Genomic DNA, 26,280 nt, shown 5'->3' on the forward strand with positions numbered 1-26,280 from the left:
CAGGAGACAATGAGAAACAGGTCCCAGGTGTCCCCCTCCTCACCCCCGAGACTTCCTGAGTCAGCTCAAAGAAAGAAAGAGACTTCTGTGTTTTATCTGGAAATCTGTACTTTATCCAGACCTCTAGAAGATTCTTGCACATGGGAAAGTTTAAGATCCAATGCCTGTCTACACAACTCATGGGGGAAACACATATGCTCAGGTGCGCATGCACACACATGCACATATAAACACACACTCCACAGTTTATTACATTCAAACAAGTCAAAAATGATTTTTAAGATGCTAAAATCTGGCCATAATTATTACTATCAAGAATGTAGCAATGGAAACTCATTTATTGATCCCAGGGATAAAATAAGCTATATCTTGATAGAGTTTTATTCAAATAAATAAATAAAAAGTAAGTAAATAATATATGAGTCTCTGATAGTATCCCCAGGTATATAAAATATTTGTAATTCCTTCAAAATTATTTACATAAATATCTAAAATAAATTTATTATTCATAATAAAACACAAATCAAACACATCTGATTCACTCTGAAGATGACTTTTCAAATGTGTAATGACCCACACCAAAGAATCATGGGAAGAAACTCAGAAGTTTCCATCATGGGACAGCTGCTTTAAACTGGGATTAGTTTAGACTCATTGCCCCTACTCTTTGGGATTACCACACAAACCTTCTTACTGGGTACCAATTCTTTTCTTTTCTTTTTTTTTTTTTTGAGCTGAGGATCAAACCCAGGGCCTTGTGCTCTACCACTGAGCTAAATCCCCAACCCTGAATTCTTTTCTTAAAAGGTAAAGCACCTCACGGCCTGGAGAAGAGTCTGAACTCATGGCTGAAGAATAAGCAGAAACAGGAAGGAAAGGGAGCAACATTTTCTGTTTCTAGTTTCCACGGGTTATCCTTCCTGGAAGTGCTCATGCTTATTTTACCATCGCCCTTTCTTTCCTGCTTTCTAGATTTGTTTATTTGATGTCTATGAATGTTTGGCCTGCATGTACACACGTGCACCATGTGTGTGCACTGCCACTGAGGTCAGAAGAGGAACTATAATTACAAGGAGTTGTGAGCCACTTTGTGGGTGCTGAAAACCCAACCTAGGTCCTCTGCAAGAGCAGCAGGTCCTCTTAACCGATGAGCCATTTCTCAGGCCCATCATTCCTGCAATCGTGTTCATGTTTATCATTTCAAATGTCATCTCCATGGCAATGATAACTAAACCTCTGGTTTTGGCACCAGAGTCAAATCACATTTCCATCTGGATATACCACTGTCCTCTCAGAACTGACATGTTTAAAACAGGGGCTGGAGAGAGGGTACAACAGTTAATGAACTTGCCACGCATATATGAGGACTGGAGTTCAGATCCCCAAAACCATGTAACCACTGGTTGCCCAGCTGTGTTGGCCCACCGTATAATTCCAGCACCAAGTGAGCATACATAGGGGATCGCCAGAGCAACACTAGACAATCAAATCTGTGAGCTCATCGTTCAAGTGAGAAACCCCACAGTTCATAGGACAGGGAGTGATTAAAGAAGATACCCAGATTCAATCTCTGCCTCCATAAGTGTCCCTACATGTGATAATATATACACACATATATGCACATATGTATACACACCACATATACACACAAATGCAAAAACCAACCAGACCAAACAATCAAACAAACAAACAAAACAGGACCCCATCATCTGCTTTGAAAGACGTTTCTCAATCTTAGTGTCAACATGCATACTGGCTATTGTACACTCCCGTACACTTTAGTGTTGTGTGCACACTGGCTAGTATACATTTCCACACACTTTGAGAGTTCCTGTCTATGCTCACACAAGTTTTCAGGTCTCAGCCAGCTTCCTACACATTAACTTTTTGCTCCACTACACCTCAAAAGATGCTGGTTAAAAACTCAGAGGAAGTCACATGTTTCTTCTCCCTGGACCAATCACCCTGCAGGAGCTTCCTTCTACCAAGTCTATCAAGAGCCAGGCTTTTTCTCACTGTGTCACCACTAATGTTTGCAATGATCACCGTTCTATTCAAAACCTTTAAGGAATTCTTGCCAGTCCAAGAGCCAGACAAAAACCATCCCTCATTTTTCCAGGAAGAAACAGAGAGAGCGCATAAACATGGAACAAACAGACACGGGTATCACAGAGAGGGCTGGTGCTCTGAAAGTACTTTACAACTTTTATTAACTAACAATATGGCATTTAGTCAGTTGGTTCTATCTACATGCTTTGATGTCATGGCTACATAGAGGCTCTTTCTAAAAATATAATCTTTTTCCAACTAATGGCACTAGTGAACTTCCCTGCTTAAACAACAGTAGAGTAAGAAGGCAGTCTAACCTTAAAACCCTTTTGAAAAAAAATTCTAGAATTAGCCTTGCAATCAGGCAATGTTTATAAAATTTTTAATATATTCCTTCAAACCCAGACCCCAAATCACTCAGCCAGTAATGCCTCGTGTGTGTGTGTGTGTGTGTGTGTGTGTGTGTGTGTGTGTGTTGGGGTGAGGGGAATTATTTTCCAATAGCTCCATTTACTCTAGTTGTTAGAAAATGGCTAACTAACAACTTAGTAGGTGAAATTGTATCTTACTAATATTTTAGTTACCACCATCAGAGATAAGTAACTTACATATTTCACTGCTTATTAACTATTTATAGTTTCTCATTGATGAATTTTTATTCTTTTGATTATTTGAGGTTAGTCTGCCTCTCTCACTAAACTGTAGAAATTTATTTTATTTCCAAAGTGTTAAACCTTTGACATATATGATGTAAACATTTTTATAGCATCTTACTCATTTTTTATTTTTTTATAGCAGGCCGTCTGCTATACAAAAATTTATAAACATTTCTTTGGCAAAATGTAGGAATTTTGTAATAAAACGAAAGGATTTCAGATGTCCATTCTTTTCATTTATAGCTATGGTTTTGGAATGAGACTTACAGAGCCATGCCATGTACAAAGGTTAAACCGTCATTCATTCTTTTATTCTAACTTGTGTGTGTGTGTGTGTGTGTGTGTGTGTGTGTGTGTGTGTGTGGAGGGTGTGCCACAGCACAACCTCAGCTGTCACTCTTCAGGTACCATACACCTTGTTTCTTGTGTCAGGGTGTCTCACCAACCCAACGCATGCCAAGTATGCTAGACTGGCTGGCCAGCAAGCCTCAGGGATCCCCCTGCTTCTTCTCCCATCACTGGGATGACAGGCACACACTAATATGTGCATTTTGTCTTACAAAGACACTGGGAATTGAACTGAGGTCTTTGCAAGCATTTTGGCAACTGAGCCACATACATCCTTACACCTCTGTTCTAATGTTTGAAGGCCATTCAGTAGTTCTTGTTTTCTGGTTATCAGTTCAGCATCCACGTGATGTTCTGGGCAGAGCTCAGTCTATTATCTTCCACTCTGTCTCCCCTTTAACCCCAGGCTCAGGTCTGTCTTCTTTTCTACCAACAGTGAAACCTTCCCTGCCCTCCATGACTGGAGCAGTATGCCAAGTGCCCATACATCTTACCCACCTGAAGGCTGATTCGTGAATCAACCTGCCCAAACATTTTGTGACTTTTATCAACTGTTCCATGATCTAGCATTTTATTCCTTTCCTCAGTTCCTTAAGCCATCTCCATTTTCTCACATTAATTTTCAGTTTTTTAAAAGATTTATTTATTTATTATGTATACAGAAGAGAGTGCAAGATCTCATTACAGATGATTATGAGCCACCATGTGGGGTCTTGGAATTGAACTCAGGTCCTCTGGAAGAGCAGTAGGTGCTCTTAACCTCTGAGCCACCTCTCCAGCCCTAACTTTCAGTTTTTGAAGAGCCTAGAATCCCTTTCAGTTTTACAGCTATCCCACATGCTACAGATCTAAGGCAGGGTTTCCATCCTGCCTGACACATACAGTTTCTCACCACGTGAAGCCCTTTCTTGATAGTTACAGAGTACAGAATAAGTGGGGACGGTACTGGAAGGGAAGAAACTTAAATTTAACAAGGTAACAAATACTAAGAAGTCTTACTTATTTTTTATAAAAATATTGTTGGACCAAATGTACACAAAGGGTTAGGAGAAGATACCTGTCAAACTCAGATCTCTGCTTTTTATTGAATCAAAGTTGACCTGAATGTAAACACACAAGCAATGAGAAAAAAGTGTACAGAAAAAAAAGGTATTGGGCACCCCAAGGAGCATGCTATGATAATATTTTTCCTAGATTTATATAAATATCTTAGCACTGAAGGAGAAATATTATTTTAAAATAAAAAGGGAAAGAAAGCTTTGAGAGGGCCTATAAGCATGGTGTGGGTGCATCAACACCCCCCAATATGAGATCAATTAAAGGATGTTGAACCCACGTGAGTGGCTGTTCTCCATTCCAGAGATACTCATCATTGACTGTGTCCAGCCAATGTTGCAAATGGTATCTGGGGCAAAACAAACATAAAAGAAAGGTGCTCTTCCACTGGGAACTTACAGGATAGACAGAGGAATGAGAACTAATGGATAGGTGTTCAAAAAGTATCCACAGTAGGCGACATCAGAATTCAGATTCAGAACAAAAACTTACATATGCAAGGACCATTTAGTCAATACTTGTTAAGCAGCTACAGAATACTGGGGAAATCATCTTGAAAACCTCTGAATCATGAGCTTTAAAAGCTTGGTGAATGTGGCCACAATAATTCAAGGAAGATTACCAAGAAGGTAGAATTAACACGCATCAGTAGAAATGCAGGGAAGTTTGAGAGACACTGGAAACCTGAAGATGGAGCTGAAAAACCAAATGTCCTCATTCACCACTGAACAGTCTAGAGAACATTCTCATCAAAACCCAGCACCACACCCCAGCCCAGCACCGGCCTCACACATGACATTTCTAAACATGAGGTTTCACTCTGGGAAAGCAAGAGCTGACACTCAAGAGTCAGCTGCAAGAAAATGACACCTCTTCTGTCCTCTAATTTAGTTCCTCCAGGGGACAAAGGCATCCTGGAAACTTCAATGAGAAAAGTACAAGTATTGTGAAATATAGCTATGTCAAAAGCAGACAATTTCCCAATATATTCATTTTGGACTGCAGGGTGAGTTTTCTATAAAGGGCCGAGAGAGACTTGCACTGTGTTCCAAAACAAATCAAGAATTCTAAAAACTCACATAAGAAATAGGAGGATTACAGACAGCAAATCTCAGCAGGATCTCAGGCTTGCTGACTGGAGAGTGGAGTAAATAGAGACAAGCAGCAGAGTGAAGATTAGTTTCCAGGAAGGCATTGATCTGAGGCACCAGAAGGGCACTAGCTGCTTTGTGGCCAGGCATCAAGTCAATCCCAAGGCTTTCTGCTGCCTTCCTCTTCCACGATCACCAATTATCATCTCTTTGAACAAGTGGCTCTTACATTGTATTTCACCTTCTTAACATGTCAGTGTATTTGCATTCTTTGTGGGATGCGGAAACAAATGACTACAAGTCTCATGTTGATCCCAAAGAATTCTTATCAAAGAATCCAAGTGTTCTGTGGACAGGGGAAGGTGAAGTATAAAGAAGGAAATGAAATCCTGGGATCACAACACTAAAGCGATTGGCAGAACCAACCATTGAGCCTCTGAGATTAAGACACTCTGAGTCTGAGTCTTTTTACCCAAATAAACTTTGCTATTTTCACTTCCAATTATTAAACTAATCTAGAACTTGCTAATATGTTTGTTCTTAAACTCAATTCAGGCAGTGTACTATGCAGTGCTGACTTTTGCTTCTGCTTCTCTCTCTCTCTCTCTCTCTCTCTCTCTCTCTCTCTCTCTCTCTCTCTGTGTGTGTGTGTGTCTGTCTGTCTGTCTGTCTGTCTGTATTTGCATGTGTGGGTAGAGGTCAGAGGTCAGCCCCAGGTGTTGCTCCTCAGGAACTATCTGCTCTGCTTTGAGGAAAAGGGTCTCTCGCTGGGACCTGGGCCTGGCTGATTTGGCTAGGCTGGCTGGTTGGCAAGCCTCTGGAATCTATAGCTTTGTGATTACAGGTTCATGCCACCCTGCCTAGCCTTTAACATGGGAGTTGGGGGTTTGAACTCAGGTCCTCATGCTTTAGCAGCAAGCACTTTAGCCATAGAGCCATCTCTCTCTCTCTCTCTCCATCCTTATAAAAGTGAATTTTTAAAAAGATTTATCTTTATTTTATGTATATGAATGTTTGCCTCCATGTATATTTGTGCATCCCATGCCAGGTACATAGGAGGCTGTAAAGGGGTGTTAGATCTCCCAGAACTGGAGTTATAGATGGTTTTCAGCTGCCATATGTTTGCTGGAAAGCAAACCAGGGTCCTCTGCAAGAACAGCAAGTGCTCTCCAGCCCCCTCTACAAATGATTTGTAAATAGATGAAAAGAATGGTCAATCTTCAAATTATAAAAAGAGAGAAATTCCTATCTGTCTGTGGTGTGGTGAACGAAGCTCTCTTCCCCATCCACATACATTGGAAACATAGAAAATAACAGGGCCTTTGCAGATGTGTACTCAGGAAGAACCCCCGCCCCCCACTTGTTTCCAATGGAGACAATGGGAATTGGTCAACAAATCTGAAAACCATGATTCAGTTCTGGGAAATGAGGGTGTATAGACCTAAACATTATGTGAAATATGTGTTCTTAGCCTCATTTTATTTAAGGGGGGGGGGGCAATCTCTGGCAGCTTTGCAATCTGTTGTCTTCTAACTATTTCCACGCCATCCCTGCACAGCATCTTCAGTGGGTAAAGGTCATGTCACTTTTTATTCGCGTGTTCTGATATTAGTTAAAATTGAGCACAGGCTAAGAAACAGGTAATCACAAAACAGGAAAGCTGAAATATGATCAGCTTAAGCCTGGACTCATCAACTTCACCAAGTTCCTCTTTCAAGTTGCATGCTCACACCCTGACATTTCTTGATATTGACCAAGAAATACCAAATAAGCTTGACAAGAGCAATCAAAAATCTCAACTGCACATATTCCCGGACTAATAATTTTAAAAGAACAATCCACGCCCAAAGATTTTGGGAAAAACATGTACCACAGGACAAAAATATTTCAGTGGGATTGTGATTTGGCAAGAGGTGGCCATGCCTAAAAGTGTCCTGGCCTGATGCTCCCCTCCAACTTAGCAAATGAGGTGGCAAACAGGTCATCTATCCAGAACATGGGCACAGCGCAGTGAGGTGGTTATGAGATGGCTGCTTGGTGGCATGGTCACCCAGGGCCCCTGCTGAGTTCCAAGAGGGTGTCAAGAGAAGATGTGGCATTCTTCTTTGGCCAAATGTGAGAGTTCTCTTTCAACCCAAACTCAGGCAGGACAATCACTTTCTCACCCAATGGAGGGGAATATGGCCAGGAAGTGGCTTAGTCTGTGAGTGGTACACAGCATGAGGCTCTGAGTTTGGATCCCCAGCACCCACATAAAAAGCTGGCCATGGTGGCTGACGTCTGTAGCTCGAACTGGTTGGTGTTGATGGACATATGCAGATTTCCAGAGCTCACTGGCTAGCCATTCCAGCCTACTAGTGAGCTCCAGATTCAATGAAAAGAAAAGATAAAGGAAAAATAAAGGGAAGAGATATTAAGAAAGTCACTTTGTGGCCTTCCCACACATGCACACACACACACACACACACACATATAGGAACATGCACACACATAAAAACAGACACACACAAAAATAAATATTTTAAAGGAGCAGAATATACCTCACATGAGTTTATGGACCAGCAGCAGTGTCAAGTGACCCACAGACTCTCAGGGTTAGGAATCCAATCAAACACCTAGTAAGAAAGCTCATCCATGTTTGAAAGGAAGCTGACACGATCAGAAAATCACCAATTTAATATTCAGGTATTAACTATCTACAATACAGCATAATCCATAGTGGCAGGAAACTCATGCGGACCAATGAACTGAATGTCTATGAAAACTGGTGCAGCTGGGCAGTGGTGGTGCACGCCTGTAATCCCAGCACTCGGGAGGCAGAGGCAGGTGGATCTCTGTGGTTTCGAGGCCAGTCTGATCTATAAAGCAAGTTCCAGGACAGGCTCCAAAGCTACAGACAAACCCTGTCTCGAAAAACCACAAAAAGAGAAAGAAATGTGGTGCAAACATAATAGAAGCCATGATCCTGACAAAAAAATCAAAAAGATGAATGACCTGCTGAGATGTGCCAAATATGTCCATCACTAGGAAAAAAGTTATTAGATATTATCTTCGACATGATAGTACCTACTATAGATCTAATTGCAAATTTGTATGAACATAGAGAAGAATACTGTTGAAGAGCCAGGCATGGTGGCTCAGCCCTGGGATCCCAACACTCAGGAAATAGAGGAAGGAAGAACACATGAACTCAAGGTCAGCCTAGGTTACCCAGAACTCCAGTACAGACTGGGATAAAAAAAAATGAGATGGTACGGAGAGTGATGGAAGAAAGAGGGAGAAGGAGAGAGGGATGAGGAGATGAGGAGGGAGAGAGAAAGAGAGGGAATGAGAGAGGAAGAGGGGGTCAGAGATAATGCTACTGAAGAACGTACCTATGTAGCAAAACTGGCTAATATTAGAGTTCTCTAATGACTTGGTGATGTGTTGAGAGATTATTAGATTTCATATGATGTGGCTTGGATGGCTCACTAGGTATAAAAACCATGCATTATTTTGCAATACAAACCATTCCTAAATGTTCAGGAATTACAAATATAAAAACTATATTTTCTATAAGTGCTAATAATATTAATGCAATAAAAGAATATGATACAGAAAAAGAAAAACATTATGAACAAATCCTAAGAGATTCTGCCTTCTGCCTGGGGCAGAAAAATTCAAAAGAAGTCCAGCTCTGTTGTGGGATATTTGTATATGGTGTGAAAATGTGTTGCTGTGATTGGTGTAATAAAAGGCTAAATGGCCAATAGCTAGTCAAGAAGTACAGGCAGGACTTCTGGGCAGAGAGAAAACTCTGGGAAAGAGAAAGGTGGAGTCACCAGCCAGACACAGAGGAAGCAGGATGTACATGAAGAGAGGTCATAGTCACAAGCTGCATGGCAGGACACAGATTTATAAAATGGGTTAATGTAAGTTGTAAGAACAAGTTAGGAACAAGCCTAAGCTATAGGCCAAAGTTTCAAAAGTAGTAAGAAGTCTCCATGCCATTATTTGGGAGCTGGCTGAAAGGACAGAGAAAGACTTATTGTACAACTCAAAATCACACTTTGATTTAGGTTAATGTTTTCATATAATTCTCTATTGTTCTGGATCATTGTTCTTATGTATACCTAAGTAAGGAGGTTCTTTAACTCTCTAGAGCAACCCCATTCAAAACCAGGCCTTGCTGTTTAATTTTTATTTTTACATTTAGTGTGTGAGCATGTATGCATGTGTTTGCATCTATGTCTTTGTGTCTGTCATAACATGCATGTGGAAGTGAGAGGAGAGCCCTCCAGAGTCCAGTCTCTGGTTCTACCATGTAGATTCCAGGGATTTAAGTTAGGTCAGGCTTGGGGGCAAGAACCTTTACCCACTGAGGTATCTCACCAGCCTCATGCCTCATCAAATGCACGTGTGCATTTACATCCTCTTAGTTGTTTAATCAATCATATAGAGGAGCTATTTTATGTTTTACAGAATTAGGAATTCTTCAATATTCTGCACAACTATTATAGTACTGTTGGGGTAGATGTGCAGCACATAGGAAACACACAAAATAAGATGGTTTAATTCATTCTGAAAACCCATCAATAGAACCTTAGTCTGTATCTGGTGTTACATTCGATCCCATAGAGACATTGAAATATCCAAACTTGTGATCTGAGCTTAGAGATTGTCTACAGACTATGCAGATTGTAAGTTTGAGTATTCCTCTCCCATATACATATAAAAACAAAAAGAGCCAAGCCATGTTCAAAAAAGCAAAATCACATTTATCACTAAACACCAAAAAAAGTCAAGAAAAATTAAAATAGCAATTTTACTCTACCTTGAGAAAAAATTAGAAAAGCACACACAAAAAAAAAAAAAAAAAGACAATACAGAAAGAAGCCAGAAGTTCAAAGACAAAAAGAAGGAAGACTTTCAGAGCAAAAGTCAGAGTCAAAGAAGACGAATTCATCTCAAAATCTTGATTATTGGGGGAATAAGGAAAAGGGGAAACAGATGAAATGGATAGAAGCTAGAGGAATTAAAAAAAAAAAAAAAAAAAAAAAAAAACAGCTCAAGAAGAGCAATCCAGGCAAGTCAAGGCGACAGACAGGATGAAATGCAAAAAGTGAGGTCACGTGTGACAACCACCCTGAGATAAACAAGGACAGAGAAGTGTGCACAGAAACCACGTCAGAAAGCAAAGTGTGGGAACAGAAACACTAATTTCCAGGCTTTCTTGGCCATTGTAAGATCTGGTGATGGAGACATTAAGATGGTGACCTTGCTGGACTCCACCTCTCTAAGGTATTCTTGTGCTAAGAGAGCCCAGCAGACATCATTGCACATAGCTCCTTCATTGACTTTACTACTGGATCCCAGGACACATGAGTAGTTTTCAGATATCACTCCTGTATGACTCACAGTTCCCAACATGTAACCCTGGTGCCACTACAGGTTTGCTGCCTTTTAATTGACATCACGGTTTTGTCCTCCCAACCAGATCTGCTCCATATAAAACAACAGTGTTCCTTACTATTACACTCCAAGGCACATACAGATGTATATGACTAATTTACACACAGGAACTGCACAGAGATCTAACTTTTTTAAATCATTCAAAAAAACATTATTTTATTCAAATACAAGTCCCAGGAAGTACTCAGACAGGTCCTCCTCATGAACTGATGATGGGCAGTCAACAAGAGTGAGTGACAGAAGTCTGGGGAGATGGCTCAAGTGGCAGAGTGCTAGTCACACACACATGAGCACCTGAGTTCAGTCTCCAGAACCCAGACAAAAGAGACAGGAGCTTATGACACCACTGCTGGGAATATGGGGACAGGTGGTTCTCTGGGGCTTCCTGGCCAGCCAGCCTGGCCCACTTGGCAAATTCCAGGTCCAGTGAGAGTCTCTGCCATAACAGAAAAAAAGATGGGTGACACCTGAGCACTAATACTTGGGATATTGTCCCCTGCACTCCTACTCCCTCTCCTTCTCTTTCCCTCCCTCCCTCCCTCCCTCCCCACCCCTCCCCCACATGCACGCAGCATGCATACATGGAATGACAGACATTGCCAAACTCTGCAGCATGTTGCAAACTAAAACAGATAATCAACTGTCTACAACAGCATTTATTGCTTTCCCCACAAGACACCAAAAGCCTCAGCTCCCTGACTCCTCCACATATTTCAGGTTTTGCCCAAAGATGGTCCTCCTGCTCATAAATGCCCTTCCTCTTGTCAAGCAGCTCTTCTTGGATTTCTTTTGGAAAGGAAAACAGTCATACAGCAACTTCTAGAAAAGTCTGAGTAGACAAAGACCTGATTCTCTTCCCCTTTCACGTTTCCAGATTCCTTTTTGCTTGGTTTCCCATGAGCCACCTATTAAGGAGAAGCTGTCAAACTGACCCCTCTTACTATGGTTGAGAGCCACATGACAAAGTGCTCTGAATGCCACTGCTCTCCACAGGACAAATACATGTTACAAAATCATTAGGGGTTAATTAGAATGAATTAATCAGTAGGATTCTGAAAAGATGCTATCAAGAGTAACAGAGAGAAGAGAGCAGATACTTAACTTTTATGACAGTACAGTGTGCTTCAAAGCATAAGAAGATGCAAACCTTGTTACAGAAAGTAAAAAGAAAAAAAAATCCCTGTCATTTTGGTAAGAGCTACCTCTGTGCAGCACCCATGGGCTAGAGGGAATAGGTCTGTGACTTGCTGGGAATGCCTCTCTCTTCTCTGTTTCTGTCATCATTAGCTACAGAGAAAGTAAGAGGCACCAAAATATGCCTGTAACTGTTTTAGGAGTGTATGTTTGCCTTTTATGTATGGAAGAGATTTTAAAAGATGGTTTATTGAACCTACAGAAGGAGTTCTGTGTACAGCTTAAGATCCTGTTTTTAAAGGAGCAGAGGAGACCCTGTGAGACAGTTCAGCAGGCAAAAATCACTTGCCCCACAGGACTGACAGCCTGAGTTCCATGCTGGGAACCCAGAGTAAAAGGAGAGACTCTATTCCTAAAAGTTGTACTCTGACAGCTACCTGGCATAACTACCCACAACCACCACACATGTACACACATCAAACATACACAATGATAATATAATAAATTTTTTAAGTTAAAAAACCAACCTGGGCAATTAGGCGTCACTGATGGAAGTGAAGTGTCCCCCCTCGGGCCCATGTGTTTGAACACTTGGTTCCCAGCTGGTGGTGATGTTTGGGAAGGTCATGGGACCTTTTGGAGGTGGAGCCTCACTAGACGAAGCTGATCCCTGGGCCGGCGGGCCTTAATGTTTTTTGGCCAGGCTCTATTTCCTGTCCCCTTAAAGTAAGGGCTGTCCGCAGTTGACTAAGAGGTTGCTAGCTTCATTCTCTGACACTAACAAAGCACTGAATGACAGGGAGAGACAGCACCAAACTGTGGAGGAAGGGAAATACCAGCTTCATCCGGTTGGGAGGGGAGCAGCCACAGGAGTGGGGATTCTATAGGGTCCCCAGGACTGCCTCTTTCCCCTATTGACCCTGGAGTGCCTTCCCTGAAGTGTCTTCCAGGAACAGGGGCCCGCCATCTCAGGGAGTCTGCTTTTGCCTCCCTTGTCTACCTATAGCCCTCTAATTCCCCCTCACCCTCACTTTCTGACTTCTCTCTCAGTCCTGACTGTGACATGGCAAGCCAACTTAGGATCCTAGGGCCATGCTTTTCTGGCCATGGTAGACTATCACTGTTCTTCAACTGTGAGCTAAAACAAATTTCTTTTTCTTTTGTTAACTGTTTTGCCACAGCAAGGAGAAAAATAGCTGTAATACACAAGTGGTGATTGTGCAAGAATTTTTCCACCAAGAGTAAGGAAGAAGTGAATATGCAGGTGTGAGCTTTTTGTTTGTTTGTTTGTTTGTTTGTTTGTTTGTTTGTTTTTGGAGACAGGGTTTCCATGTGTAGCTTTGCACCTTTGCTGGATCTCGCTCTGTAGACCAGGCTGGCCTCAAACTCACAGAGATCCGCCTGCATGTGCCACCACCGCCCGGCAGGAGTGAGCTTATTTATGAGCAAGAGGTGGGGGTTGAGAAAAAGGGAAAGATTAAAGAAAAAGAGAGAAAAGAAAAAGCGGGGAAAAGGGAGGGATGGAGAGAGAAAAATGGGAGAAATGGTCACAACTACTTGAAGTTCACTAATTCTACAGGTATTGAGACAGATGATCAAAATGAGGTGGACAAGTCATCTAGAATCCCATCACTCCACCTACAAGGCTGTGGCAGGCAGACTGTGAGCTGTCACACTCTTTTTGTTGAGAGAGGAAAGAGAGAGAGAGAGAGAGAGAGAGAGAGAGAGAGAGAGAGAGAGAGAGAGAATGTCTATGAAGGATGGATGGAAGCAGCCTCCCTGGCATTGTAGTAGTAGCATGAAGACAGGGTTTCCAGAGTCTCTTGTCTACTATGAAAGTAAAGATGGACCTGGTTGAAATGTGCAAACATGGAGACACACGTTCTTTAGAAGGCACATGGTGAACTTTCCCAAGGTGAAGAAGCCATGGAAACTGTTGGAACAGAAGTGACTAGCAGTTCTGATACATGAAAAGACACAGCAAAACTTTATTTTGAGAACAAGAATCTAGAAAAGTAACCCAACAGCAACTGTATCATGCCATTAATTTGCCTCTCAGCTGTACCCCAGCCTGGGAGAGACGCCACTCCACTTGGATCCATCTCTGATAAACAACACCACCAAGCACACAATGAATTCATGAACCTGGCACTGAGACCTGGACCTCCCAGCTGTGTCTTGCTGCCACAGGTCAACTCAATGTGTCCATTTTCAAGATTAGTCAGACAACGACTGTCAGTAACATTTTCTGATATGCCATCTCACCACATGTGTCTCACACAGAGATCTCTTGAAAGCCCAAAGACCACAACAAATGGGAACCAAGGCCAACCACAAAAGACTGTATGACAGAGAAGACTCATCAACTCCTAAAACGGGACTATAGACCAAACATAAACCTTGGTGCATTCTGTGTATCATTCTACTTAGTCTGAAAATCTTAATGCCTCAAAACAACTTACTTTTTTAACTTTGCAAGAATACTATATCCAAAAGGGGGAGGAGCTCGAATTCACAAGAATTCATAAAACAGGTGGGTTTGCTTGAGGTCTAGTGTTTTAGAAGTAAAGGCCCCAAAACCTCTCTCCATGCTTCAGGAATACTATTAGAAGGTCCTTCTCAGAATTCCATACTTTATATTAAAGAGGCAATGTTCTGGCCAGGCAGTGGTGGCACATGCCTTTAATTCCAGCACTCGGGAGAGGCAAAGCCAGGCAGATCTCTGAGTTCCAAGCCAGCCTGATCTACAAAGTGAGATCCAGGACATACTCCAGAGTACACAGAGAAACTCTGTCTCGAAAAACCAAAACAAAATAAAATAAAGTGAAATAAAGTAAATGCAGTGTTCCCAAGCTAAGAGGGAAGGAAGAACTAGTGTGGCTGCATCAGACAGGAGTTCAGAGGCCAGAAGTCTAGAACAAAATCGACAGGGGGTTGCCTCAGCTCTCCCAGGACAAGCTCCAAATCAAAGCAAATAGCTTTTCCTCATTCCAAGGAAGAAGTTATATGTCAAAATTCATAATTATATCACACGAAGCTTTATGGGGGCTAATTCCCCCCAAAAAATCTTTTGAAGTTTTAAATAAATATAGAGATAAATTGTCAGGAAATGATATCCCTCAAAATAGCCCAAGCCTTAATCACTCCTTCAAATTCATCTACTAAAAACTATTTGATTATCGAAAAGGGAGTTTGCTCAAACGTAAACACCTTGGCTTAAGTCACATTCAGGATAACATTGTCTACTTCTGTGCTTGATAAATTTTAAAGAGTTATGAGAGCTACATATATCAGCAATACCATCAAATATGACTCATCTACATCAAAAAAAATCACATAAAATGTTTCATCTGGTTAAAAAAAAATCATATAGCTACCATTATGTTTCCCATTTTCCTCCTCATTTGATTTGTCCTCAGTCAGTAAAACTGATTTAGTAAAGCAGACAACAAATAGTCAATATATAATATAAAAGATGGGATGGGGGAGCTAGCTCAGTGGTTAAGAGCACTGGCTGTTCTTGCAGAAAACTCGGGTTTTGTTCCAGCACCCACATGGCACCTCACAACCATCTCTAACTCCAGTTCTGGAGATCTTCACCCTCTTCTCCATGAATGCATATCTTGCACATAGACTCACTCAGGGTCACACATATTCACATAAATAAAAGTAGATACATCTTTTAAAAACAGGAAGAGGGCCTCTCAAGAACTCTGTAAACGATCTCTATCCAGTCTGGAAATAATCAGCAAAAGTAAGATAATCAAAGGACAAGTCACATTCAGCCCTGTAAGGGAAGCACCAGGTCCTTTTCATATTGTTAATATTTACTGTGTATCTATTTGGTTTGTGCGTATGAGTGCAGGTGTGTACACCTTAACACCTGAGTAGAGATAGGTCAGAGGACATCTCTGGGAGTTGTTTCCCTCCTCCTACCGTGGGATCTGGGCACTGAACTCAAGCAGCCAGGTTTAAACCCTCAGCAGCTCTCCTACCCCTGAGTGTTCCCACCAGCCCTAGTGCGCATGTCTTCATTCTATTTGGTTTTACTTTTCGAGACTGGGTTTCTCTGTGTAGCTCCTGTTGTCCTAGAACTCGCTCTGTAGACCAGGCTGGCCTCAAACTCATAGAGATCTGCCTGCCTCTGCCTCCCAAGTTCTGGGATTAAAGGTGTGCACCACCACTGCCCTGCCATGTCTTAATTCTGAACTGTGAAAGGAAGGTTAATTCTAGCAGGTTAAGAAACTCGGATGTGGACTGAAGCAAAGGCTTCCCCCTAACAGCTTGTTCCCTTCTTCTTGCTCCAAATGTAAGCATGCAGTCATAAAAAGAAAAATAATAATTCATGTGCTAAAACATATGAAAACAACACATGGCTGCCAGAGATTAAATAGCAAATTATTTAAAATGGGTCGTTATATGGTATTTTGTCTCATTAATTCAGCTTAGTAGGGTTTTGGGGGAAGAAGAATGGTCTCCAACAAGAAAATAAAAGCAAGATTCATCTGTGCCCAAAGAGGATGCTCAAGTGTTAATCACTGTGTTGATATGTCTTTGAGGTGTTACTGTTTTTTTTTTCCCCCTATAAGATCACATTCTAAGTAACTATAGTATTTTGTCCTTGTTTCCAAGCCTCCTATTCTTAGGCTCAGAAATTTGCACATTTTACAAACCCAATTCAAAAGATAATTTCATCTATCAATAGTTGTTTCTGCATTCACGTTAGATCCCACCTCCATTCACAAAATGAAGAATATTTAGTATTTTCACATTGCACTCCAGCCTTGTACATACCCATGTGCTCCTCTACCACCTACGGAGAGGAAGATATGGGAATGGAAGGTAGCACACTCACTGTTGAGTCTTGGATAAGCACCAAGTGAACCCACTCAGAAGAGAAAACTTTAACCTCCACAGAAAACCCTGCCATAGGAATGATTAAATGACACCTATCATTTTGTCCTATTCCTCTCCACCCACTTCCAAGGGATGGATGGATGGATATGTTCCTCTCAATGTATAGGATTCAGATGTGAAGGGCACAGCTACATTTATCAAACCTCCAGAGTCCACAAAGCAGCATTTGACTGCTTTATAGAAAGCATCAAAGAACCAAGCAAAAATTCATGAAAAGCACCAAATACAGGTCACCTCCCAATGCCACCAGAACACCAAAGACCAAAGAAGACCCAGCTCTCTCCAAAGAGGATTCCCAAATGTTAAATCAGGCTGGGGTCAGAATGAACAAAACTGATCAACAAGCAAACACCCCAGAAGGTAGAAAAGAGAATGTGCCAATGAAAAAGAGAAACTGTGTTTCATCTATACCCATCTTCTTCATATCTGATGTGTATAAGAGAGTGACATATCAAATTGCAAAGCTATATTTGTATATCTGATTCTGATTAGTATGTGTTTAATGGGTAATAAACATGGATGGAAAATAAGCAAAAAAAAATTCAATGTGTAAAATTCTCTGCCAATATCGACTTGAAAGCAAACCTAAAAGGAAACAGAAGCGAGCTCACCTGTGCCCACTCCTCTTTTTTTCCTTCTTTTTGGAATGTCTAAAATCTGAAATCTGAAACCAAATAGCCAATTCTATAGACATTGTCAAGGCCTTGAAAGTAATCACTAATAATACGTCTTACATTTATCTATTATAGTTTATTGCACATTAATTAGTATATATTATAGATAGTTTTTTATTGTTATTATTCATGTGTGTGTGCATGTTTCATGCATGAGACTGTGGAAGTCAGGGGACAACCTTCTGTCCCCATCCCCTTACCTTCTACCTCTTTTGAGACTGGGTCTCTTCGCCACAGCATTAGTTAGACTGGCTGGCCTGCATGCTTCTGCATAATCTCTTGTCTCCACCTCTCAACCCTCCCCCACCCCTTAGGAAGACTGGGATCACAGACATTTGGTTCTCCAGAGCACCTTTCCATGGGTTCTGGGATCTGAACATGGATCATTAGGTGTGTGCAGAGAGTGCTTTGCCCACCAAGCCATCTACCCAGCCTTTGTGTTAGTATTATTAATCATACAGAGTTCTGATCTCTAATGACTAACATTATCCCCCCAATACTATAAAGAAGCCATAGAGCCCAAACCCTTCTTTACAACAGCATTGCTTAGGAAACAGAGGCAAAGCATATGGCCTTGTGTGACATTTTCTAATTTTTAACATCATCAATGGGAATGTCATTGTCCTACAAAGCCATCTATTGTATTTCCCATTATTTTTCAAAACAAACAGTTTCCTATCTTGGTATCTGTAAATTGTTAAACCTTATTTATGATAGGCCAGTGTTTTCTTTAGAGGTAAATGCCATGATGGTTTTCTGATAAGAAGAATTCCTAAGATTAAAGTAGCTAAAAAATTTTAAGCAGAAAGATATGAAAATATTATTTATAATATCAAGAAAGAATATGAAGTTTGCCTTTGCTTTTGAATTTGTATTCTGAGAGTCATTCTGTGCTTTCCTTTTGCATATCTGTCAGCCCCATTAAGTAGGTATGTGTCTTCTAATTAAATGTCCCTCACTAGGGCATATACATGCATATTTTTTAAACAATTGTTAGTAACCATCTGTTTTCACTTCTAGAAAATATATATTTTTAAAGCATAGCCAAAACACTTCAATGTTTTCCCACTACTGCAAAAAATAGTAACACACATCCTCAAGACACATCATTGCACATGGACACATTCCTTGTTGCTCTCCCTCTACCCCATCTGCACTCTTGCTTTGCAACAACTATAACATAAAAACGTCTCTTCTCACATGCTTTGGATATTACACTAGTTAATCACATACAGCTGTGCTGCATGAGACTGTTACAAAACAATTTCAATGTAGTACTGGAAGCCAATTGTGGACAAACATCCACCATTTACTCTGAATAAAAAGTTTGACACTGAAAAAAAAAAAGTTTCTTTTCAAAGAAAAGACCGATGTTTTTCACATCTGGCAGGGACACCATCGTGGGTGAACCCTTCTCTACTGCTCTGCCAAAAGGCTGGTGATGTCAAGGGAGATTTGTGCAAAGTCACATTAATGCAAAGATGAAACCCCCCAGAAACCCTGAAGCCAGAAAGACCCTGGATGAAGTTGCAACCCTTTTTCCTCTTTTGTGTCCCTCCCTGCAAAGTGTCCCTGTCCCCAGCCCCAGACTGAGCGATTTCCTCAGGTAAAAAGATTTCCTATTGTATAATTCTGTTTTATTTCTTTTGTGCATGGGAAGAAAATGAAAGGGAAATGCTCCAGAAAGGACAGCGAAATAAATATAGCTGCTGCTCCCCTTAAGTTCTGATTCTAGAGAGACCATTAAGAATTTTCTAGACAATTTGAGGAGGCATTTTAAGGGAGATCAGAGCACATTGGAGAAAAGACAGCAAAACTTGCACCCCTCCACTGAGCCTGAAGATCTGCAGGAAGGAAGAACAGGAAGCAACGAGTAATTTCTTATAGCTATTCCCCCCCCTCTTATTTAAAACAAATTAAAATTCTGTACTCTTGAAAATAAGGCAAACAATATTTATCATATTCTCATGCTACCTACATGTACCCCTGCCCCAAGGAAAGGAAAATATTAGGAATTGTATCTAAATTGTCCATGGCTGCAATTTTTTTGTTTTTGTTGTTATTGTTTAGGAAAAACAGTTTTGCACATTTCAAGTTTTCAAAGGAAAACAGAACCTGAGAGTTTTCAGGGCCGTTTTCAAACAACTGGCTGGTTACCAAGACCAGCTATCAGTGCAAAGCCCAGGCAGGAAGTTCTAAGAAATCCCAACCAACCTCCCTCCCTCCTGTAGAACTGCATTCCCGTGGCTGCCTGACAGCTGTGGGAGCGGTGACTTTGCTCTTGAAGGATCTGGATGTCCACAGTTTTAAAAATACTTTGTCCTCTAGAAGTTCCCTTTTCTGTGCCCACTCCTCACCCCTTGTATTTTCAAGTATATGCTCTTTCTATGACCAATAGCACCGGCTAGACTCTTAGGAGGAGACAGTGGCTAGGTTGCAAATAGTGGTAGCTCAAGTTGAAGTCAGTGCACAGTGAGGGAGACTCATGCCCAATCCTGCTTCAGGTGAGGCTCAGAACATCATCTGAATGCCACTCACCAAAGGAACCTAGGAAGGGCCTATTAGTTTGAACCCCTCGTCAAGATTTTCAGGGGAAACCAAATGGTCAGAGAGGGAACACTGTTCTGGTTACTGGGCTAGTAGAGGAAGCCTGTGAGCCAGGGAGGTTATGTAAAAGCAAGGATGGAGACACCTGCTGGAGGGTCTTTCTGAAGTTTAAGGAACATGACTAAAGTTTTCCAAATATCATATAAGAGAGAAATATCCATTTCTCAACCACAGTATCCAGGAAGAGCAACTCACCAGGCAGTGAGCAAGCAGATCACCTTCCCTGGCTTTCTTCTTTCTACTAGTTTGTTGCCTGTTTGATGTGTTACTGTTGTTTCTCAAGAAACACTACTACCTAAAGTGCTTCAAACTCACAACAAAATATACCTGGAGTCTCAGAAACCAACACCAACAAGTGGATTTTCTGAAAGATGTGGGGTTGCAAGAGTCAAATGCCATTTTGTATTTTGCCAGTAAGACAATGTACAATTTTCAGATTTCTTTTTTCTAGAGTTGTGGATTAGTCTTTATACCCTTCCAAGTAGCAGTTTACTTTGAGAAACTTTTAAAAATAAAGCCACATCACTTGTTTAAGTATTATAACAAGCCATTAAGTTTTTTCATTATGCCGTGACCAAAAGCAATGCCCTTCCTTGAGACTGTCTTCTCTAGCAAGAAAAAAAAAATCTCAATCCAAAATAGAGACAGAGCACTTAAAGATGTAAACACTGCATAGCATTGCTACAAATCATAGCTACAGCCAAGTGCCAAGCGTTCATGTCACTTAAATACATGTTGCGTTGAGCACTTAATGCTATTTAATAGTTAATATATTATTTAGGCTACATGGACGTTTTGTCTCCTATAAAGCATTTAAGCCCCTAGAAATTTATTCCACAAGATGAGACACAGAAATAGCCTATTTCTATATTTTGTTTTATTAAGCAAAGTAGAAAGTTAGGTTCTTACATAATGAGAAAAAGGAAAGTGGGAAAACACCACCATCTTCCTGAACTACAATACACATTTGAGGAAATGGAAGACCTTTGCCTTGATTTTTAGAATATTAATTTCATGTTGTTTTCTCATGCGAAATTAGAAGTTGTGTCGAGCATTTCACTATTTAAGTACAAAGCAAGAGCTTGGGTTGTTTTTGTTAGTTTTATATTTTCTGAAAATTATATTAAACACTGTTTTTGGTTCTTTAAAAGTCCTCACGAGGATCCCCTCTACTCTTGCACCCCCTATACATACACACACTTCTGTATTTTAGGAAAGAAAGACATCTGATTTTAGGCAACCCCTTAAGGTCTGGTACCTCTGGGATGTGATTTTGATCAACCATGGGATTCTACTTCCATCCAACATAAGTATTCTTTGTATGTGAACACTGTTTCCGCTAGCTGCGATGAGAAACTTGAGTGGCAACTAGACAGCAATGCTGGAAAAGTGGATTTCCGTGGAGTCCATCTAGGCTCGTCAAGCAAATATAAACATATTGCCTTCCCTTTCACTGATTATGAATTCTATTGTGATAGGTATGTGTGAAAAGGGCAAAGGTCATATGGAAACTGTGCTCTACTGCCCTCCATACTCCTGACAACGCTTCCTTGGATTGGATTAACTCTGTCAGAAAGTCCCCATGTGCTCAACTAGAACTGCACATCGACACTTCCCTGAACCCAAGGTTTCACATCTCCAGCTTCCTGAGATGTCACTAACGTCTGTCATTCCCGAGGCACCAGAACAGTACTTAACAACTACACTGCCAAGCTGAAATTCTACAACGTAATAATCAATATGAGTACCACGATAGCCCAAGTAGCTGACCTATGTCCCTCCTGGCCCTGATCTGATTACCTAAATATCAGTTTGGGATGCCTAATGGAGCTAACTTCTTAAAAATGTTCCTGATGCTGATGTCTTTGGCTGGAAAGTAACAAGACCCAGAGATTCTGCCAGGGTCCACGGAGCACCAAAGCCACACAGGATCCCAAACAGACTTGAGAAACCTCTTTTCTTCAGGCTCCGTTCTTCCCTTCACAGCTGCACTCTTTCTTCACTCCCCTTCTCCCCCTCCGTCATCTCCTAGGGTGGCTTACTCAGCACCCTGTATCTTTAACTCTACATAGCATTTGTTACTCCCTGCCAGAAGTAGGTTAAAAGCAATGGAGGAGAAAACAAAACAAAACAAAACTCCAACTATTTCAGTCCCTTCAGTCCGAACTTTCTCTTGTGGTTGCACACAGCACTGGAAACCAGAACCAGCACAAAGCACGCTTTGGGAAACACTGGGAAAAATTTAGCCAAATGAGTAAAAGGCTTGGAATGTTTGATATTCTTCAGGCAACCCTGAGCTTACTGTTTTTGTTTCTTTGGGGAAGAAAAATGACTGCGAATATTCTTTTTCTTTTTCAAACTTGCCCAACCATTTCTTTAAGGAAAGTAGCAGGCAGCATTCTCTACCCAGTTGCCCAAAGAGTTAATACTGGGGCACCAGGCAGGAGGGCTGGTCTATTTAAGCAGAGGCAGCCCAAACTAAGTGGGCACAAAGGCAAAAAGCAACGTGAGTCGACCTTGGAGGAGCAGGCAGAGCATAGAGAAATCAAAAAAGAAAAAAAAAAAATGGAAAAAGAAACACCAGCCTTTAAAATGCAATCCAGAGAGGCTGTTGTCCAGTTCGGTTCTCAAATGGGCATTGTCTGATGAGATGGAATAAATGGGAGATTACCATAGCATGAGCTACCAAACCCTGATCATGCCAGCAAGCGTGGTGACAGCACATACCACTTAGACGTGCCTGGCTCACTCTTGCATGTGTAGTTACTAAGAAGATGGTGGGAGCTGGTTAATGCAATACAAAATCGGACTATACATGTACTTGGGGTGAGTACTGCACAAACATTGTGCCACCCTTCTCAAACCAAGCCCAATCAAATAGACAAATTAGAGAATTGATTTCTCACCTAACAGTCTTTCATGTATTCACTGAAGGATAAAAGTTCAACATTGGCACTGCCCTCTGCTCAGTTTTGTGGGCTTGCCTCTGGGTCCCTAAAGATCACTTAAGCACACGCTCACACAAAGCCCAAAGTCTTTAACCAACGCAAGTCCAGTTATTATCAGTTACATTCTGTGCCTTTTTCAAGACTCAGACTTCCTGATGGCAGCTAAGGGGCTGGGGGTGGGGTGGGAGTGGGGGTGTCACTCTAAAAGTATAGATCCTATGCATCTAGATCTTTCAGCCCATAGCATCTCAGTCATCCTTCATATAAAATAAAGACAGCCAAAGCCAAAAACAGACTCACCAAACTCTGAGGGACTTCCCCACGCCCTTCCTTCATGCTGCACTAGGCCATGAAAAGTTTAAGTGGTCCCCACCCTGGAGTGTTTTCTGTAAGGAAGGGGGGAATTGGGGGCACCCAAATCTTTGAGATTCACACACAAAGAGCAGCTTACTAGAAAAGCTCCTGAAATCGTCGTATTCTTGTCCCCAAGAACGTCTGCTGGGACCTTCTTTCTAAAAATCCCTGCTCACCTGCAAAAGACTTTAACCATCTCACTGGTATTTCTGCTGCTAAATAACAAAAGAACACTCCATTGAAAGTACCCTGTCTTTAAAGAGAAAGCTACACTCCGGGCTCCCTCTCCCTTCTTCCTCTGCCTTGTTAACTCCATTCCTACTGTTAGTCATTTGAAAGCGGTCGGGGAGGGGATGGGGGCAAGGGTGAGGGAAGGGTCCACTTGCCAAGCCCCTGAGGAGCGCCAGACACCACGCTGCCTCCCGAAGCTCAAGGGTCCAGCCATACCTTGGTTTGGAGGTACTGAGGACAGTAGTACGTGTACTGGGGGTACATTTGTGGCTGATCCAGGCGTTTGCCCATGTAGCTGGGATCTTTATCTCCGAGGCAGGAAACTGAATAACAGGGTATATGATGCCCCAGGCGAGCTTCTTCCTCTTAATCCACTGTTCCAGGCAGTCTGGGTGACTGATGAGGCTTCCAAGACTCCACCACTCACTAGTTCCAACACCGTAAGGAATTTAAAACAACCAAAAAACCAAAGCAAATCAAAACAAAAGAACCAAAAGAAAAGAAAAAAAGAAAAAAACCGATGGGGGTTGAGGTCCGTAGAGAAACCCCCAGACAGCTTCCCAGATCTTGCCTGCCTGCTTTCTTCCCGGCTGCCCGGTCCAGTCCGGATGAAGCAGTTTGCAAATCTCTAACCAGCTTGTCTCTAGTGGTGTCAACCGCAGGCGCTTGTAAAGACGAAGGAGGAGGGAAAAAAAAAAGAAAAAAATCCTTTAGCACAACTCGGAAGCCTTGCAGTACAGCTTTCGGTCTCTTGTGTGTCTCTTTCCCTCCTTGGAAAAAGAAATGTTAATGAAAGGAAAAAGAAACAATGGGCAAAAAGAAAAGAAAGGAAAGGAAAAAAACTGGGGATAAAAAAAGAAAAAGAAAAAGAAAAAAATAAAGAAAAGAAAAAGAAACCCGTGCAGGCTTAGTTGCTGCTGTCTGGTTCCCAGAGTGACATGGTGTGTTCGGGCTGGCCTTGCCCCTCTCATTCACTTCCCCTCCTGCCAGCCAGTGGGTGGAACCGAGAGAGCCTCTCCAGGGAGCAGCGCACGCAGTCCAGAAGGCTGCAGTATTTCCTCCAAGACAAAAAAAAAAAAAAAAGAAGAAGAAAGAGAAAGAAGAAAGAGAAAGAAAGAAAGAAAGAAAGAAAGAAAGAAAGAAAGAAAGAAAGAAAGAAAGAAAGAAAGAAAGAAAGAAAGAAAGAAAGAAAGAAAGGTTGCTGCCACCCCTCTGCTGGCTATCCTGGAATAGCAGAGTGAGCAGCATCTGCGGCTGAGTCGCGGGTAGAACCGAACCCTAGCCTGCCCTTGCAGTGCCTGGGTGGGGCATGGCCCAGCCCTCCCTGCCCTGCACTGACTGGGGCTCCCAAGCACCCAAACTGGTTCCCAGAGGTGAGACATGGCATTGCTGAACAAAATGACTGGGGGGGGGCAGGGCGGGGGGCAGGGAGGAAGGAGAAAAAATTATATATATATATATATATATATATATATATATATATATATATATATATATATATGTATATATGTGTATGTGTGTGTACATATATATTCTCAGACACACACGCATGCCAACCTTTCTAGTTAAGCAAGGGGGGGGGGGGTGTTCAAGGCTTTTTCAAAACCTCTTAACACACTAAAAGCCAGGTGGACCCAGGACCTAAAGGTGAAACCAACACTTTGCCTTCTAGAGGACACAGAAGGTGCTCAAGAGTGGAGAAAAAGTTGGGGTTCTTAGTTGGGTACTTCTGTGGGGAAGCTGTGCCCCATCTCAACAAGGAGGTGGACTTGACTATCAGAAATAATTGTTTTGTGGCTTTACACATTTGTTAAAAAAATAAAAATAAAAGCGATCCTTAGGTTTATTCTCTTTTTAGAGAATAAAATCTCTCTCTCTCTCTCTCTCTCTCTCTCTCTCTCTCTCTCTCTCTCTCTCATTTTATGGGCTTTATAAATATTGCAAAAAAATTGAACAAAAACTCATAATTACTTGTCAGAGTTTTTCCCCCACCATAAGAATATTATGACACGTCTATCAGCTGCTACATTATAATACAGACTGTTTCAGAGAAGATATATTTCCTTAAAGGGTCTCTCTGCAAGGCGGCGGCGAGGCTAAAATTAGCTGTGCCAGCTGTGTTTTGCTGGCAGGGCTCACGCATGCCCGGAGCGTGGGCAGCCAGCCTCTGTGCGCCTCTCCATTCCCCCAAGTCGGCTGGGCACTCCAGCCGGCCTTCCAGATAAAAGACTCCCGGTACAAAGGCAGTTTTCTCACAGAGACCCAGGAGTCAAAATGCAATACACATGATGCTACCCCTGTGTAAGTCTGGACACTCGTGGGACAACAACCTGGGCTCTGGGAAGCCGAGCTCTGAAATTTGTGTACCAATAGAGAGAGGAGAGGACAGAGAAATTGGCTCGTTCTCTCTCTCTCTCTCTCTCTCTCTCTCTCTCTCTCTCTCTCTCTCTCTCCCTCCCTCCCTCCCTCCCTCCCTCCCTCCCTCCCTCTCTCTCTCCCTCTCTCCCTCTCTTTCCTTTTTCTTTTCTTTTTTTAAATATGGGGGAGGGGGTTACCCCAAGCGCTTGAACTGGCTATGAAACAGAATGACTTTCAACTTCTGATCCTCCTGCCTCCCATTCCTCAGTGATGAGATTGCAGGCATGGGTCCCTGTACCAGGTTTGTGTGAGCACTGACCTTGAACCCAGGACCCTGTGCATGCTAGGCAAGCACTCTACCAACCGATCTATTTCCTGATGACAGATGTCAGAAGAAAGGAGCTCA

The 26,280-nt window shown here is 41.9% G+C and overlaps 1 protein-coding gene across 7 annotated transcripts in view; it reads right to left on the reverse strand.

Annotated features, from left to right (window-relative positions):
* Rbms3 (RNA binding motif single stranded interacting protein 3) overlaps positions 1–26,280 on the reverse strand; it is a 1,348,289-nt gene that overhangs the window by 664,290 nt on the left and 657,719 nt on the right. For 6 of the 7 annotated variants that reach the window (XM_036192502.1, XM_036192498.1, XM_036192504.1 and 3 more), the window contains exon 1: positions 23,733–24,330. The exons of the other annotated variant lie outside the window; for it this stretch is intronic. In XM_036192502.1, coding sequence (XP_036048395.1) covers positions 23,733–23,807 — 75 coding nt within the window. In that variant the 5' untranslated portion in view covers positions 23,808–24,330. Of the gene's footprint in view, positions 1–23,732; positions 24,331–26,280 lie in introns of those variants that run through there. 7 annotated transcript variants of the gene reach the window in all.

This window comes from Onychomys torridus, chromosome 7 (genome assembly GCF_903995425.1).
Source record: "Onychomys torridus chromosome 7, mOncTor1.1, whole genome shotgun sequence".
NCBI classification, from domain to species: Eukaryota; Metazoa; Chordata; class Mammalia; order Rodentia; family Cricetidae; genus Onychomys; species Onychomys torridus.